The sequence below is a fragment of the Uranotaenia lowii genome, chromosome 1 (assembly GCF_029784155.1).
Source record: "Uranotaenia lowii strain MFRU-FL chromosome 1, ASM2978415v1, whole genome shotgun sequence".
NCBI lineage: Eukaryota > Metazoa > Arthropoda > Insecta > Diptera > Culicidae > Uranotaenia > Uranotaenia lowii.
In genome coordinates this window covers 18341645-18357924 of record NC_073691.1, presented here as the reverse complement: position 1 = coordinate 18357924, position 16280 = coordinate 18341645, and the positions used below count along the sequence as shown (strand labels likewise).

Below are 16280 nucleotides of genomic sequence, written 5' to 3'. Positions count from 1 at the left end.
CTTTACTCGCGAAACTAGTTAACCGTTTACCTACTCCGTTTCAGATGCAGTGGGCAGATTATTGTAAGAAGCTGAGTGTTGAAGTAAACTTGAGACAGTTCGGAGAATTTATGTCCGCCCTCGTTGATTCTGCCAGACGAGTAACCCCTTCTCTGGAACTTCGAACCGAGCTGAAGACTGTAGCAAACCGAAACGAGGAGTACTTCGAGCACCACCGCGCTAGAGTCGAAGTGGGGGACGTCAGTGCAGTGTTTGCGGTAACAACCATCGTCTGAACCAATGTAAGGAGTTCAAATCCTTCGGTGTTGATAGGATCGTGCAAAGGGAGAGACTTAGCCGAAACTGCCTCAACTTCCATGGCCATCGTCCCTGCCGTGTTGGTGGCCACTGTAACGTAAACCTATACTGTTTCCAGAGTTTTTACGAATCAACGATCGCAACCAACTGGCCGTGACCCGCCTATGGATACTTGTGTCAATCATGATCACCGTAGTGTTTCACAATTATGCCTGTTTAAGACGAATAATTGTAGTCACCCTAGTTCACTACTGCTGGTCTTGTAGTACTCTTCGAGATCAGAGTAGACTCTATTGTCTACTTAGGTAGATAAGAAGGCACTCACGAAAAGGCCTTCTGGAACAATTAGTGCTAGGTAACTAGGTTCTACTGAGCAGAAGATAGTTGAATAAAGTTAGTTCGGAATACACCACCGCCGCGTGAACTTTACTACCGCAATAAACTAGTGTTTTTACTGGTCCGCAAGTAAAGTGTTTGATGATTTAAAACAGTAAGACTATTTAGTGATTGTATCACCCCAAGTGATTTCAGTGACCCCAATGTGGAAAACCTACAAGGAAATTGAATTTCGGAACGCGACCAAACCCGAAATTGCCCTTATGTGCGCGAACAATGCCTGTTCTGGATCGTTTCTTATCATTGTTCATGGTAGTGGAAATCGTAAAATTGAAACGTTTGCCTTTCTCGTAGACGGTTCTTCGCTGACGCTTGTGGAAGAGGCGTTTATTCACGAAATTAAACTGCAAGGTGAACCTCAAACACTCTGCCTGAGATGGACGGGTAACAATACGCACATAGAGTGTGTAGAGTCCTTCCAAGTATGGACAATCAACCGCCTTTTGGTAATTCTTCAAAACTATGCCAATCAGTAGGACGTTCTTCTGATAGCACTGATTCTGTTCGCTGTCCGCAGTCAACTGAACGTTTTAGTTCTCTCTCTTCTTGCTCCGCATGTTTTCTCCCGCTTTCTTTGACAAGACTGCGAGAGGTGAATAATAGGTAAGTCTCGCATAATATTTGATATCGACTCTACAGAGTGGAACTCTAAGGTGGTAGAACTTAGCGTCATCCGAGATACATACTAAATGTTACCGAACAGTGAAGGAGTTATCGCTTGAACAACAAACCGTACATTATAATGCGCTTTCAAGTTCGTTCGCCCATCTTAGGGGACTTCCGATTACCAGTTACCAGGAAGTAGTTCCTCGTGTCTTCATCGATATTAACAATCTGCGCTTGACAGTTCCGCTTTCCGTGAAAGAAAGTCGCAACCAAAACAGGGCAAGATTGGTGTTTTTACGGTGAAGCTACAGAAAGCCGATCGGAGCTGTCGGTGAATATCCACAACAATGGTTGTTCGGGTGATGCCAGCTTGCACGCTACTGTGCGAGACTGTTTCACGTTAGAAGTATCGGGTCGAATAGCTTTGGAATCAGAGAGTGACAGGCGAGCCAAGAAGATTTAAGAAAATACAATAGTCTGACAAGAAGAGTGATTCCAAGCCGGCCTGGTTTGGAGATTTGATCACTTCGAATTCTAAGAATTTCCCGAATGCCTTGAACGTAAGCTCAAGCGGAACCCGAATATGCTTGAAAGCGTCAACAAACAGATTGAAGAGCATGGGATGAAAGGATACTGTTCGCACGAAAACCCGGTCATTGTAAACCCTGATTGATAGTCAGTAGAAACCTACCTAGGACCAGAATTGCAATAAACGGCTAGCAGATCACACGCGTCTGTTGTGTTCTGTCTTGTGTCGTCCCGTACCTAGCAATAAAACGTTTCTAGTTGATCCGAACCGTCGCGCTGTATTTTTTAACCCGTTTGTCGAAAACATGTTATCTTGCCCAGCAAAACCGTGCGTTATTAATTGCCCCGAAAAGTCCACATCCGTGAAAAAACAGATACTCTCGCTGTGCTTCATAATAAGAGCTGCGAAGTGGTATGCGAAAGGTGTGGTATCTCCCGGTCGGAATAGTAGTGAACCCAAAGAAACCAGAAAAGGTTCGTATGATTTCGGATGCTGCTGCCATGGGTACCATATCGGTTCTAACAATTTTCAGTGGCCGTGTCTGGAGATATTGTTGATATGATTCATCAGATCCGTACAAAGATCCTGAAGTTTTCGTGATGAAAGTTGCCACCTTCGGAGCTACATGCTACTCTGCGTCTGCACTATTCGTAAAACGAAAAAATGAATTTGATTTCTTGGCATTTTCAGCGAGCGAGCCCTTCGAAGCGGCAAGTGCTTATGTGCTTGATGAGCGTGTTTGACCCTCTCGGCCTGTTGGGGGCCTTCGTCATCCAAGGAAAGGTTTTGCTACAAGATATGCACACAGTGGATGAAGAGATTGACGATCGAGCTATTGAAAAGTGGACTAAATGGATCTCGCAATTCCCAAAGGTAGCTGACATACGAGTTCCAAGGTGCTACAACACGGGCGCCGATCAAAAATCTTATCGCCAACTGGAACTTCATATCTTTGCGGACGCCAGTGGCTAAAACCAAAGTTGGAGAAGGACACAAGCTGAACATAACACGAACCATATTCTGGTCGGATTTAGATACTGTTTTGGCGTGTATTCTCTCAGACCATCGACGCTACTTGCAATTTGTAGCTTGTCGGGTACCGGAGATCTTATTGACGACTCCATCGCCGATTGACGGTAGGTACTTACGGAGCAGAATGTTGTAGATATGGACACGAAACTAGGGCAAGGTGGTCAACAAAATATCCGTAGTTAGTTCCTGGTTCCAGGGACCAGAATTTTTAATATTACGGGAAGAAGATTGGCCGCAGCCAAAATCCATTCTGCCGACCAGGCTTGTAAGTGGTCACCATCGTTTGAATTTTTCCGGAGACAACCACCACACATCGTTCATGACAATCGTGGAGAGCGCAATCGTTTGATCGGAGAGCAAAAAAATGTCAAATGAAATTTTGATCTTTGTTGTGGTTAGTCGTTTGACTTTCATCCCTCTTGCGTAGATAATCGAGATCATCATTCCACATTGTTCGACCAACACATCCAAACATCACCCGGCGCTGCAGAGTGGCGAATTTTTTTTTTCAACAGGAGGGAGTGAACAGAAAAGATTGCATTTGTTTTTTGAGTCTGTAAGTTCTGCTGCGTGAAAGAGATACGCGATGTCGTAAACTGTCGGGAATTAAGGTCGTTTGACCATCAAATTATCCCTCTCGTGTACCAAGACACGAAATTTCGTTCGACAATCACACAAAGAAGAATGAATGTCGTTTTGTTTGATGGTAGTCGACTGTTCGGCAAGTTTTCGGTCGCATTCGTTTGATGGCACGAACAATGAGACTGATAAAAGCAGGCTGTGCGACTGTCAGAGAAAATGTCGATGGTTTACAAGTCTGCTGCCGACTGAGGAAGAACAAAAACATTGCTTCGTTCATCAAGCTGTAGTTATCCCAGAGCCAATGATTGATACAGACAGGTATTCCAAATGGGAACGAATGATGAGAACGATAGCCTACGTTTTCCGATATGTCGACATCTTTGAGAAGCATCAATTTCGGTTTAAAGGAGTTCGTCTCCAACAAGCTGAACTACAATCTCGGTTGAATGGAGTTCGCCTGAATCGAGCTGAATTACAGAACGCAGAAAACTATCTATTCTGGACAGCTCAATGGTCGGGCTTCCCAGAAGAAGTTTCTACGCTCCTTTATCAACGTCGAATGTCGAATTCGAACCAAATTCCAATGCAGAAAGGAAGCAAACTCTACAAGCTTTGGACGAGCACAGCATCATGCGAGTCGACGGACGAATCGGTGCTGCGATCAATGTAGAAGACAACGTCAAATTTCCCGCAATACTTCTGAAGACCCATCGAGTTACAGTACTGCTGATCGACTTCTAGCATCGTAGATACAAACACGCAAACTTCGAGACAGTTGTTAACGAACTTCGCCAGATTGTTTTTTAGGATATTTATATTGACAGTTCTATACGAACACCACCTTAGCAGGAGGCATCAGCCCTAACCTCAAACCGCACGATAAACGCGATTTTCCGGTACTAATATCGACAAACTCGCCCTGTGTGAAAGCGATACACAGATGTTTGTGTTTTGATGATTTTGGGTGTTCAGAGGTGCCAAGTGCATTGATAATTGGAAAATGATTATACTTTTTTAATTTCATTGTTATTGAAAAACTCTTCCATGAGTAATGAGAATTTGCAACATTGCAACTTTTCCGTAAATTTCTATTCGAATGAACGAAATAACAACTTACTGTATCGCACACTTAAACGATGTATGTGGAATTGTTTAAAATAATCAGAGCATGTAGACGATTATTTTCAAAGTCAACGTAGACGGGGCTTTCATGTATTTACTTGTTTGTAACAGTGAATGATTTTGCATTCGTTTAAAAATTAGAAAAAAAAACTCTTTTTTAATCTACCAAGCAGTACATGAAAATATATTTCAAATGTTTTGATTTCACCTTGAGGATTCATTAGCAAAAGATGGCTTATCTTAATCCATTTAGGGACGCCCGGTAATGATTTCAAACGATCAGCTGTTGATAGTTAAAAACTTTTATCAGTTTAGAGATATTATAATTATAGTTGATAACTATAAATTTTGTAAAAATCGGTTGAGAAACAAGAGAGATATAGCGATTTAAAGCGAGGAGTGTCAAATTGACACTCAAGGTCTGATTAGGAGGATTTTTTTTGTCTGGGCTTTCAGGGTGCTTCCATAAAATGTGATGATGCGAAGTTAAAGTTTTCAAAAATTCATCGTGGGTCCCAGAAGAAATTGATTTATTTGGGTGCACCCGAATAAAGTTTCAAGCCGCCGAACATCCAATTGTGTCATATTGACACTTAAAAGCGGATAAGGAGTTAGATGCAAAAATAAAAGTAAACTAAATCAAATCAATAAGCAAATAAAAAACTTCCAATGGGAGCGGAAACCATCCTCCTAAATAAATATTTATAGACGAGAGTGAGTTTATTGTGCCAACAATCAAGAGACAGAAAAAAAACCGTAGCCGTAGTTTTCGTTTATGGTGATGAGATTTTATCGGAATTTTCGCAGAACGGAAAACGTCAGAAAGAGAGAATATTTCATTCAATTTTTTTCCTACGTTCAGTCGGATATCCTTTTTTTTCCTGAACAAAAACACAAGCACCGAAAACGTTTCTCTTTATTGGTGGATCTATTGAGTTGATTTGATTTTCTGGTGGAAGTAAGCGGTCTTTTCCTTTGGTTAACATACATACTTCCGGAAGCCTAAGGATTAGCACACTTGTCCCTCTTAGGCTCAATCCCCCATGCCTTTTTCCTTCCATCAATGATTTGTGGACATGGTAAAATAAACAGAAAATTTCTTTTCCGGAGATAAATCGTTTGAAATCAATTCGGGTACACTTATCAGCATCCTCATATTTCTGATCGTTTCTTTTTTTATTCAGAAAATCCTAAACGATGACTATGAAAGGGATTTTGAGGGCTGTTCCGGAGAACCCTTCCGATTGAATGAGTCCTTTTTTCAAAATTTTGGGTTTGAAATATGTCTTACCTTTTGAAATGTTGTGACTTATCGTGCAGAAGTAAATCTACCTTGCTACCTTTTTTTATCCTCGCTTCTCGTCTAATGGTGTGGCATATTCATGAATCATTTCGATTTCCAATTGCAGTTTTCTAAGCTGAGATAAACAACCAGCAATCGAAGAAAAAACTTCACAAATCAACAGAAGGAAATCAATCCCTCCCCCTCTGTAAGGATGTGAAATCCGAGAAATAAAATCAACAGAACAAAAGATTTCATAAAAAATCCGGTCATATGATACACTTTTCAAATGGTTCCATGTATGAGGAGCTCGATTCGATTGATCTGGCTCTCGGAACCAGAAAAAAGTTCCTGGTACTGTGTCAAATAGGGCGCTTTCTTTGGCTTGAAGTGGGTTGAGGGTTGAGGCTTGCGAGAAAGAGCAAGTTGAACAAAGATAAATGTTTGCACATCAAGATGATATTGGATTGTGTGTGAAGGGGGAAGAACTTATTCATAACCATTTGGTAGATGGTAATTTGAGCTTTTTCATCATTATATCTTGTATCTCATTTTCAAACTCTTCTTTGTTAAAAATGGCAAAAAATTGTCAAAATTGTAAATGTTGTAGAAATTGTCAAAATTGTAAAAGTTGTCAAAATTGTCAAAATTGTCAAAATTGTCAAAATTGTCAAAATTGTCAAAATTGTCAAAATTGTCAAAATTGTCAAAATTGTCAAAATTGTCAAAATTGTCAAAATTGTCAAAATTGTCGAAATTGTCAAAATTGTCAAAATTGTCAGAATTGTCAAAATTGTCAGAATTGTCAAAATTGTCAAAATTGTCAAAATTTTCAGAATTGTCAAAATTGTCAAAATTGTCAAAATTGTCAAAATTGTCAAAATTGTCAAAATTGTCAAAATTGTCAAAATTGTCAAAATTGTCAAAATTGTCAAAATTTTCAAAATTGTCAAAATTGTCAAAATTGTCAAAATTGTCAAAATTGTCAAAATTGTCAAAATTGTCAAAATTGTCAAAATTGTCAAAATTGTCAAAATTGTCAAAATTGTCAAAATTGTCAAAATTGTCAAAATTGTCAAAATTGTCAAAATTGTCAAAATTGTCAAAATTGTCAAATCTGTCAAATCTGTCAAATCTGTCAAGATTTTTCAATTCCCAATTCTCAATTCTCAATTCTCAATTATCAATTTTCAATTCTCAATTATAAAATTTCAATACTCAATTCTCAATTCTCAATTCTCAATTCTCAATTCTCAATTCTCAATTCTCAATTATCAATTCTCAATTAATTCTAAATTCTCAATCCTTGATTCTCAATTCTCAATTCTCGATTCTCAATTCCCAATTCTCAATTCCCAATTCTCAATTCTCAATTCTTAATTTCAAATTACAAATTCTCAATTCTCAATTCTCAATTCTCAATACTCAATTCCCAATTCTCAATTCTCAATTCTCAATTCTCAATACTCAATTCTCAATCCTCAATTCTCAATTCTCAATTCGCATTTCTCAATCCTCAATTCTCAATTCTTAATTTTCCACTCTCAATTCTATATTCTCAATTCTCAATCCTTAATTCTCAATTTCTTATTTTCTGTTCCCAATTCCCAATTCTCTATTTTTCTTTTTGCAATTTTTCAATTTTCAATTTTAGATTTTACAAGCACTCAATGTGTAGTTTTCAAAAGGTTTTTTTTATCATGCTTTTTCTACTGAAGCAAGACATTTCGATTTTTCCACACTGCAACCGGAATTACGTGTCTTATCTTCCGGTGGCCATTATTCACTACTGGAATTTTCAAGAAACACATTCCAACTACACAATGGCCACTTATTCGCTATCCGTACAGGCAAAGCCATAAATACCGAAATTCGTTATCGCAATTACCTGCAGCCAACAGCTCATTTTAGTGAAGCCCGGGTTTCGCCTGCAAGTATACTACACACTCTCATCGTTCCAAAACCGTGACATTTAGTTTTGCTGCAGGCTGAGAGGACAACAAAGCCACAATGAAGGCGAATTGCCCGGCTTCAAAACGAGTGAATTAAATGCCTTACATTTGTGCAAAGGACCGTGTACCGACTTAGCTCGGTAGCTCATGGGAAGCGAAATTACGGCTTCTCGCAAGATTTCTCCAAGGAAATACACAAAACCAAATCTAGCGTAAGGAAAACCTCTTACCAGGCGCTTCTTGAACCCAAGAACACAAAAACTTCCCTTGGATCTGCTCTGCACAATTGTGGCGACGGCCCACTTTTTACACATACCTACACTTGGAGCGAGCCCCGTCATTTGGAGCGTTTCCAAATTTCCACTAGATAAACTTTTCGCTCGGTTCCGCAGCAACAATGAATGGGGAGAGGGCCTCTTTCACAGGACCGAAATTTCGTTCGAAGCGCGTTCCGGTTCACGGAAGAAGGAAAAATCTTCCTAACGCCATCCGCCAAAAAAGAAAAGGGAGTCTTTTTCACCCATTCAATGGGCAAGGCGAGAAAGTGAGTGAGGGGGAATAACTAAAACTAAAGACGAGTGCAACTTTCCACGACAGCACACATGGGACATGAAATGAAAACGACGTAGACGACATTTTGACCTTCTTTCTTTCTTCGGGGTGATTTTTGGGTGAATCGGTTTTTTTCTCAGTTCCCTACTAACCCGTCTTGAAGGTGGATCGATTGCAAGGAGAATGCGTAAAATCATTCGAAAAGGATAACTGGTGGAATCTCATTAATCCAATCTGCGGAAGAAAAGCTTGAATTTTCAAGAATACCTTTTGGCTCAATTATGTCTCCTGCTATCTTCCAAAGGGTTTTTTTTTCATTTTTTTGTTTTTAGCGACATTCAGCACAATTTATACCTTTGTTGCCAAACGCATTTTGGTAGATTTACTTGCTGGGTCCAAAGTGAGTAAAAAGCGTCACCCGTTTGTCATTGGGAAATGTAATTTAAAGTTGGCTTTGAAAGAGTATAGTTCAGTTTCTGATAATATCGTTTGGATTAATTTGGTAACCATCCAGCTTCCAAAGAGAGATTTATTTTAAATCGGAACTTGGAATCGTGCATCTTTGAAATTCACTAGTTTTATTTTTTTTTTTTTGGCTTTTTATTAGACATTCGGGATTTAAAAGGTTTACGTTTAGTTAATAAAATTAACGATCGAATTTCTAAGTGGATATTTCTCGAAGTTTCCACACTCTAAAATTAAATGAAGAATTCCGAACCTGAAACATTTAACTAGAAACAGAATTCATGCTCATAACGGGTTAAAGCTACGCCAACTTGAGTACTTCCATTCCGTCTTTTTTTTCCACAAGTTTTCACCACAATGACACTCTCGATGTAATTGCAAATTTTTAGCGACCATTTTCGGTTGCGGACTCTGTCTTCGCCGAAGCCAAAAGCAAGTGCGGCAAAGTCTTGGGGTTTTTTCTAGGGATTTTTTTTTTTTCGCTACCCTTTCACTGGTAGGTAATTCGGTTTACTGGTTCAGCTCAAGTGGTAATTCTCATTATTATTAGTTTTGACTCGACAGACCATTGTGACAGAACTTTTAATGCCACTCTACCTCCCTCCTTGAACAACCCATTTAAACTAAAATGAAGCAATTTCTTCGCGCGAGAATTCCAATTGCAAACGGAAACTCTCGTCTCAACTGTAATTTAAAGACGAAATCGATCTAGAAACTCAGGTGGAAAACCACCACCGGCACACATTAAATCGCTTGGCAAAAGCATCACGTAATAATGGATTTAATAAACCTACCTCACCGAAACCAATATCGAGCCTCAAGTTTGAGTTGGGGTACTTACAAGGGAGGATGGACACGATTCCACCTTTTCTGGAAGCCATTTCCGGTTCCATTGCTTTCGTTGTTTTCGACAATAACGGAAGAAGGTGCATCGGATATATGATGGTGCCTCCCGAGAAGTGGGGAACAGTAAACAGAAATTTTATATCAATATAAATTTAAGATATCAGCTGATAAAAACTTTGAAAAAGCTACCTATCTTTTTTTTTTTAATCCTTCTGAACAACTTATATTGTAACTGTTCACAAAACTTATTTGAGCATCCCCATTTACTCGGGACGCCGCGACGCCTCAAGGGATTGAAGATTTTTATGGCTTTTATGACGACGACGAAGACGGTGGCTTTGGTTTGATTTTTATTTCCCTGCTTATCGTCTGCTCTCGAAAACTGACGACTGACTGTAAGCTGGGAAGGAAATCTGAAACAGGACCATTCCAGACTAGAGCCCCGAGTAATAAAGGTTAAGACCTGTCTATATATTTGCCGAAATATGGCACTCGCAGTAAGGATCAGTGTGTTTGTGGCAATTACGGCGTAGGTGGGCTATCCAATGATTACTTATTGTGGCTTTAACTGAAACAGGTTGTGGGATTTTTTTTCCCCCAAAAGTGTTAAAGTAAAGCTTAAAAATTCTCTCTTGAATTGCAAGGTTTCTTGAAATTTTTCTTCCTTTGAATATTTAGACAATTTTGACAATTTTGACAATTTTGACAATTTTGACAAATTTGACAATTTTGACAATTTTGACAATTTTGACAATTTTGAGAATTTTGACAATTTTGACAATTTTGACAATTGTGAGAATTTTGACAATTTTGACAAGTTTGACAACTTTGACAATATTGACGATTTAACAATTTGTTAGTTTTTGAGCCATTTTTGTTTATTTGTGTCTAGTTTATTTTTTGTTTCTAGTTTGCTTTCCGGAAGCCTTTTCAATCAACCTGTTTAGAGAACAAAAAACCAAACAACTCACCTGTTGTACATGAGCACATCCGGCTTCCAGAGCCGGTGCGGTGGTATCCGCAAATCTCGCACACCGCCGTATTCCGTCGAGTTCCACCGGACGTTCATGTCGTTCCATTCCTGCAAGAGAGAAAAAATAAGAGAAAAAAATCATCAGAAAAAAGGACAAACATGAAAAAAATGAACAAACTTTTCACCGACACTCAACAAGCTGTAGAAAAAAAAACCAATTGATTAGCCAATTTGGGGTCGTCGTCGCTGTCGGGGAAAATTTATCAGGAGACCTATATACAGAGGGCACCGTTGTTGAGTCGATTGGTATAAATTTAATGAAATTTGTGACGCATTAGCTGAGCAGAATGTGAGTAGGTAGGTAACTAGGGCGAGAGTAAAAGCGAAAAGCATCCGGCCGCCGCTCGTGTGTGCGGTGAATGAAATTATCTTTTCCGCGAGACGCATCAATTGACGCGGGGAAATTTCGTGGGAAAATAAGGGTGAGTCTGGGGAACGTATGTGTGTGTTGCTTTCTGTGCCTGCTGGCAAAAATTGAAAATTTAATTATGCATGAATGGATGCTTTTGTTGTTGTTTTTGTTGTTGGTTGGAGAAAAATTTTTGCAGCTGACATTGAAGAGGATTTTGCTTAACGAAACTGAAGAAGAGATGAGACTTTTCATGGAAATTAATTTAGCACCTTGAGGGTGAACCATCTTGTGTGATGGTTTCGGTTAGTGAAGAGTTAAAAAAAATGATATTGTATGCTTCACCTGACAAAAATTAGATAAATTAGATGTTTATAAATTTATATATTTCAACATTTCACTTTATGAGTCGTTTCTTTATTTATCTGAGTGTTTCTGGGAACTAATGATTTGAAAAAGTTCATGTGTCCTTTCAAGATGTAAATTCATTTGCGGGAATCCCTTCAGAAACTTAAGGGACTCACCGACAGCTCAGAAACTTTCCTGTAAGCTCATGGTTTTTTTTTCAAATTGCCAATCTTCATATGTAGGTCCACCGATAAAATTTTAAATTTCGGAAAAAAATGCAGTAGGTTTTTTTTGTAGCTAAACTCAAGGTCTAATGCACCGTCACAACGCTAACTCTTAAGCTCCCTTTAAATTCATAAAACTAACTTAAAGCCGTGGGACGTGGATGTTTGAATATTTCCAAGTTTCTACCCTATTGAAAAGAATTAGAAATAAAAGTTTTTCAGAAAATGCCGTTTGGACTCAAGAATGCACCCACCACCTTTTAATGAATATTTTCACATCTCCCCTTGATGAGAATGATTTAATGTAACGATATCATCAATTCAAATTTTAGTTACAATCCACGCTGCTGGTTTGCGGACAGAATGCTTGGTGAATGATGACAATACTTATTCAAGTAGGTATTCAACTTCTTTACGTAGTAGACATGAACCACTTCACAGACCGAACGAAATTTCTTGCCATTCAAAGTTTCAAACAAGAGAAAGTGTTGCATTTTTTCTGTTAAAGTCTTTATAAAACAGAGAGAATTGCAGGCTGGAGGACAAATTTTACGCTGAATATGGACTTATAATGAAACAAAATGAAATCAAAAATCATTAGTGGATGCATCATTCCAAATTACCCACCAATAGTCCGTTCTGTGCCACTTCAATAAAAGGTAAGCAGTAACTCTTAAACTCCTTTTAAATTCATAAAACTAACTCAATGAACTACACTGGGTCCTACCTACTTGGCCATGGATATTTGAATATTTTCTGGTTTCTTCCCTATTGAAAAGAATCAGAAATAAAAGTTTTTTAGAAATTGCCGTTTGGACTCAAGAATGCACCCACCACATTTCAAAGTATGATAGTTTGCACATCTCCCCTTGATGAGAATAATTTAATGGTACGCTATAATCAATTCAAAATTGGGTTACAATTCACGCTACTGGATTGAGAACAGAATTCTTGTTCCTATTTACTGGCCTTGATTGTTTGAACATTTTCAGATTTCTGCCCTACTGAAAACAATTGAAAATAGGAGTTTTTCAGAACATGCCGTTTGGACTCAAGAATGCACCCACCACTTTTCAAAGTCTGATAGTTTACACATCTCCCCTTGATGAGAATGATTTAAGGGGGGGGGGGGGGGGGGGGTAGGGTCTAACGGGTAAAAAAAACACCATTTTCACGATTTTTTTCTAGAGCTATCGTTCCAACAAATGTATTCAAATTTTTTTGCATTATACAAAGCATTATTAAAAGAACATTTAGTAATTTTTTCGTAGAAAAATATTGAAAAATGAACCGGTGACGGAGCACTTTCGAGGATGCCTTTTAGAAAACAGGATTTGCGGTGGACACTGTATCTCAGCACAGAATCATTTGAAGTCAAAAAATCAGAGCAAAATATTTTTAATAGATGTTTTTCTGGACCCCAACGTTTTTGTTTAACTTAAAATAATTTTTATGAAATTTTTGTGGCTGTTTGAAGTAAAAACTACGATTTTTCACGAAAAAATCCGCCATTTTTTATCTGTAAAATCTCCTCAAAGTAAATAAAAAACTCTGGGGTCTGGTATTTTATATGTAGAAAATATGTTCCAAATTTGAAAAGAATCGGATACGTTGTTTTCAAATGACGATGTCCACGGACTTTAAAAATGTGCTTTCGAGAAAAACGCGTTTGAATTTCTGCTCTTGCTTTCTTGCAGTATTAGATAGGAGGAGATAAAGGCCTATAATTTCTACAGTTTTGCTTCAATTGACTTGAAAATTTGACACAACATTCTTGAAATGTTTTACAATAAGAAAATATAAAAATAAAAAAATCGATTTTTTGAAAGTGTTAGACCCTACCCCCCCCCCCCTTAATGTAACGATATCATCAATTCAAAATTTAGTTACAATTCACGCAACTGGTTTGAAAAAAGAATGCTTGATGAAAGATGAAAAGAATGATTCAAGCATACAACTTCTTCACCTAGTAGACATGAACCACTTGACAGACTGAACAGAATTTCATGCCATTAAAAGTTTCAAACAAAAGAAAATTATGCATTTTTTTCTGGTACGATCTTTTCAAGACAGAGAAGATTGCTGGCTGTAAGACAAATTCAACGCTGAGTATAGACTTATATATGAAAAAAAGAATATAAAAAAATCATTCGTGAGTGCATCGAACTGAATTAGCCATCATAAGTCTCTGAAAACACCAAAGAATATTATCAGAGAGGAACTTGGAAATTACAAAAAATATTTCATTAGTTCAAAAGTTCATAAGCTTCTGTAGGAACTCATGAGTTTTTGAATAGCAAAATCATATCTGCGAGGCACTCATTTTTACCTGGATATTGCCACAGGTTTTTGAGAGAACTTGTGAGTTCATAACATCCTGAATTTACTCATGATATTCTGCGAAAGTTTCAAATTTGTTCAAGGGCTTCAAGTGATGTTCTTAGAAGCAGTTCATGAGCGCCAGAAGAATGTGTTCAGTAAGAGTCACTACCCAAGCAACCAAAAGTCCCATAAAACAGGTACAAAAACGCTTACTCAACCCCATCATTGATATGAATGAAATGTTCACTCAATTACTAAATTATTTATTGAGAAAAAAACTTGCCCGGCTTGAGGATCGAACCCCGACTTTCGTGGTGAGAATCGAACACGCTACCACAAGACCACGCCTACATGGTGTTCTTACTAAAACTAAAACTCGAAGTGGTGATTTGATTTTGAAAGCACATCAGTGCACCTTTTGGGACTTACCAAATCCCGTTTTGAGCACTTTTGTGCCCTTTATGTGACTTACCAAATCCCGTTTTGAGTACTTTTGCGACTTTCAAGTTCGTTAATGAGTACATAAAGTTCACTAAAGGGAATTGGGCAAAACTAGTCACATACAACGAACATATTAATCACTTTTTCAACTTTCAAGTTCGTTAATGAGTACATAAAGTTCACTAAAGGGAATTGGGCAGTTGATTCTTTTTGTAAGCCAATATGTAACTTTCAATGCCTTCATTCAAGTAAATATGTGACTTTTGGTTGCTTGGGTAATTGTTTACAAACATTTAAAAGCTAAAACGGTCTTATAAATAATTAAGTTCCGATAGGAACTCGCTTATTCTTCAAATTTAAAAAAATCTAAGAGCGACGTGAAACCAATGTAGCGTCTCATAATTGCCTTGATGGACTCTTAAGTTCCGTATTGCACTCCTAAGTCACTAATTTCCTAAAAAGTTCATAATTTTCTGAAGAGACTCAGAAGCTTCTGGAGGGTCTCGTTTATTGGACATTTTTCACACCAGAAACATGAGAATGAAAAGTTGCTGAAAGATTGAAAAATAATCAAGCAGTAGTACTCAAAAATAAAAGATTCTTACGTATTTCTAAAGTATATCCTGAAATCCTGAAGAGATTAATAAATTCCTGAAGGACGCATGAATGGAGTTTAAAAATTTCTCACGGAATTACAAAATGCAGGACAATTGCTGAAAGAGTTTGACAAATGTCTAATTGATTCCGGAAGGAACTCATCGAAATCTGATGGATATCATGGAGCAACTCAGTTGTCCATCAGACATCAAAGATTCATAAATTTCTACAAAACTGATAAGTTGCTGGAAGTATCTCACAAATTTATGAAAAGAAGGATGAAGCACCGGTTAGATAATAAAGGAACTCACAAATTTGAGAAGGATAGCAATAATATTTTTTTTTATTCCTGAAGGAATTATTCTCAAATGCCAGAAGTTACTCAAAAATACTGAAGGGACCCAAAGTTTTCTTACAGAGTTTATTGTATGTTTGGGAACGTACTTATGAGTTTCTGAAGAAATGCAGAAGGTTCTGAGAAGTTCATAATTTCATAAAGTGATTCGAAGAGATGAATCATCCGTGATAATGAAAATCTCGGAAAAAGCAAACAACATGAAGTAACTCAATATTTCTCAGAAATTGTTTGAAGTGAGTTATGGGTTCCTGGAAGAACTTAAATGTTCTTGGAGGAACCTATAAAATTTTCGAAGGAGTTTATTAGTTCCAGCTGGAACTAAACGATTTTTATAAGGAACTCATAAGTTCCTCAAAGAACTCATAGTTTCCTCAAGGAACTCATTTGTTTCGTAGAGGTGAATTCCTTAGGAATTTAATGTTTTCGTTACCCGAGGGCTTGCCTGTAAACCTCTTCGGAAACTTACCGAAACTGTTGTGATAGCTAAGGATCTCCATGACCTCAGGAGTTTTTTTTTTGGGAAACTCATGAGCTCTTGTGGATATCTCCTATGTTTGCTGTTGTACACATCCTTATTCTTATGAGAACCTGAATCAAAGCAATCGAGAGATTCCTTTTAATTCAACCACCGTGGTTGAATTAAAAGAAATCTCTCGATTGCTTTGATTCAGTTGAATCATTCAACCAAGTAGGCTCACAACACATTAGAGCATGAAAACCTGCTTGAAAATTTTAAATGAGATACATTTCTTCACACTTAGACGAACTCATTTTGGCAAACGTGGAAGCCAATACCTACTTTTTTTTTTTTCATTTTTCTTAATTTGAAATTTCTAAGTTTCTATTGATAACAATCTGATCAATTAAAAAAATTGAAAATTTCTGTGCCACTTCAATAAAAGGTAAGCAGATGTTATTAAAAAAACATCATCCTCCAAATTCTACCT

General features: G+C 37.7%; 1 protein-coding gene across 1 annotated transcript in view; it reads right to left on the bottom strand.

The window, feature by feature from the left end:
- LOC129751952 (neuronal acetylcholine receptor subunit alpha-7) overlaps window positions 1-16280 on the bottom strand; it is a 658912-nt gene that overhangs the window by 207607 nt on the left and 435025 nt on the right. The window contains exon 4 of the mRNA XM_055747751.1: window positions 10633-10742. Coding sequence (XP_055603726.1) covers window positions 10633-10742 — 110 coding nt within the window. The remainder of the gene's footprint in view (window positions 1-10632; window positions 10743-16280) is intronic.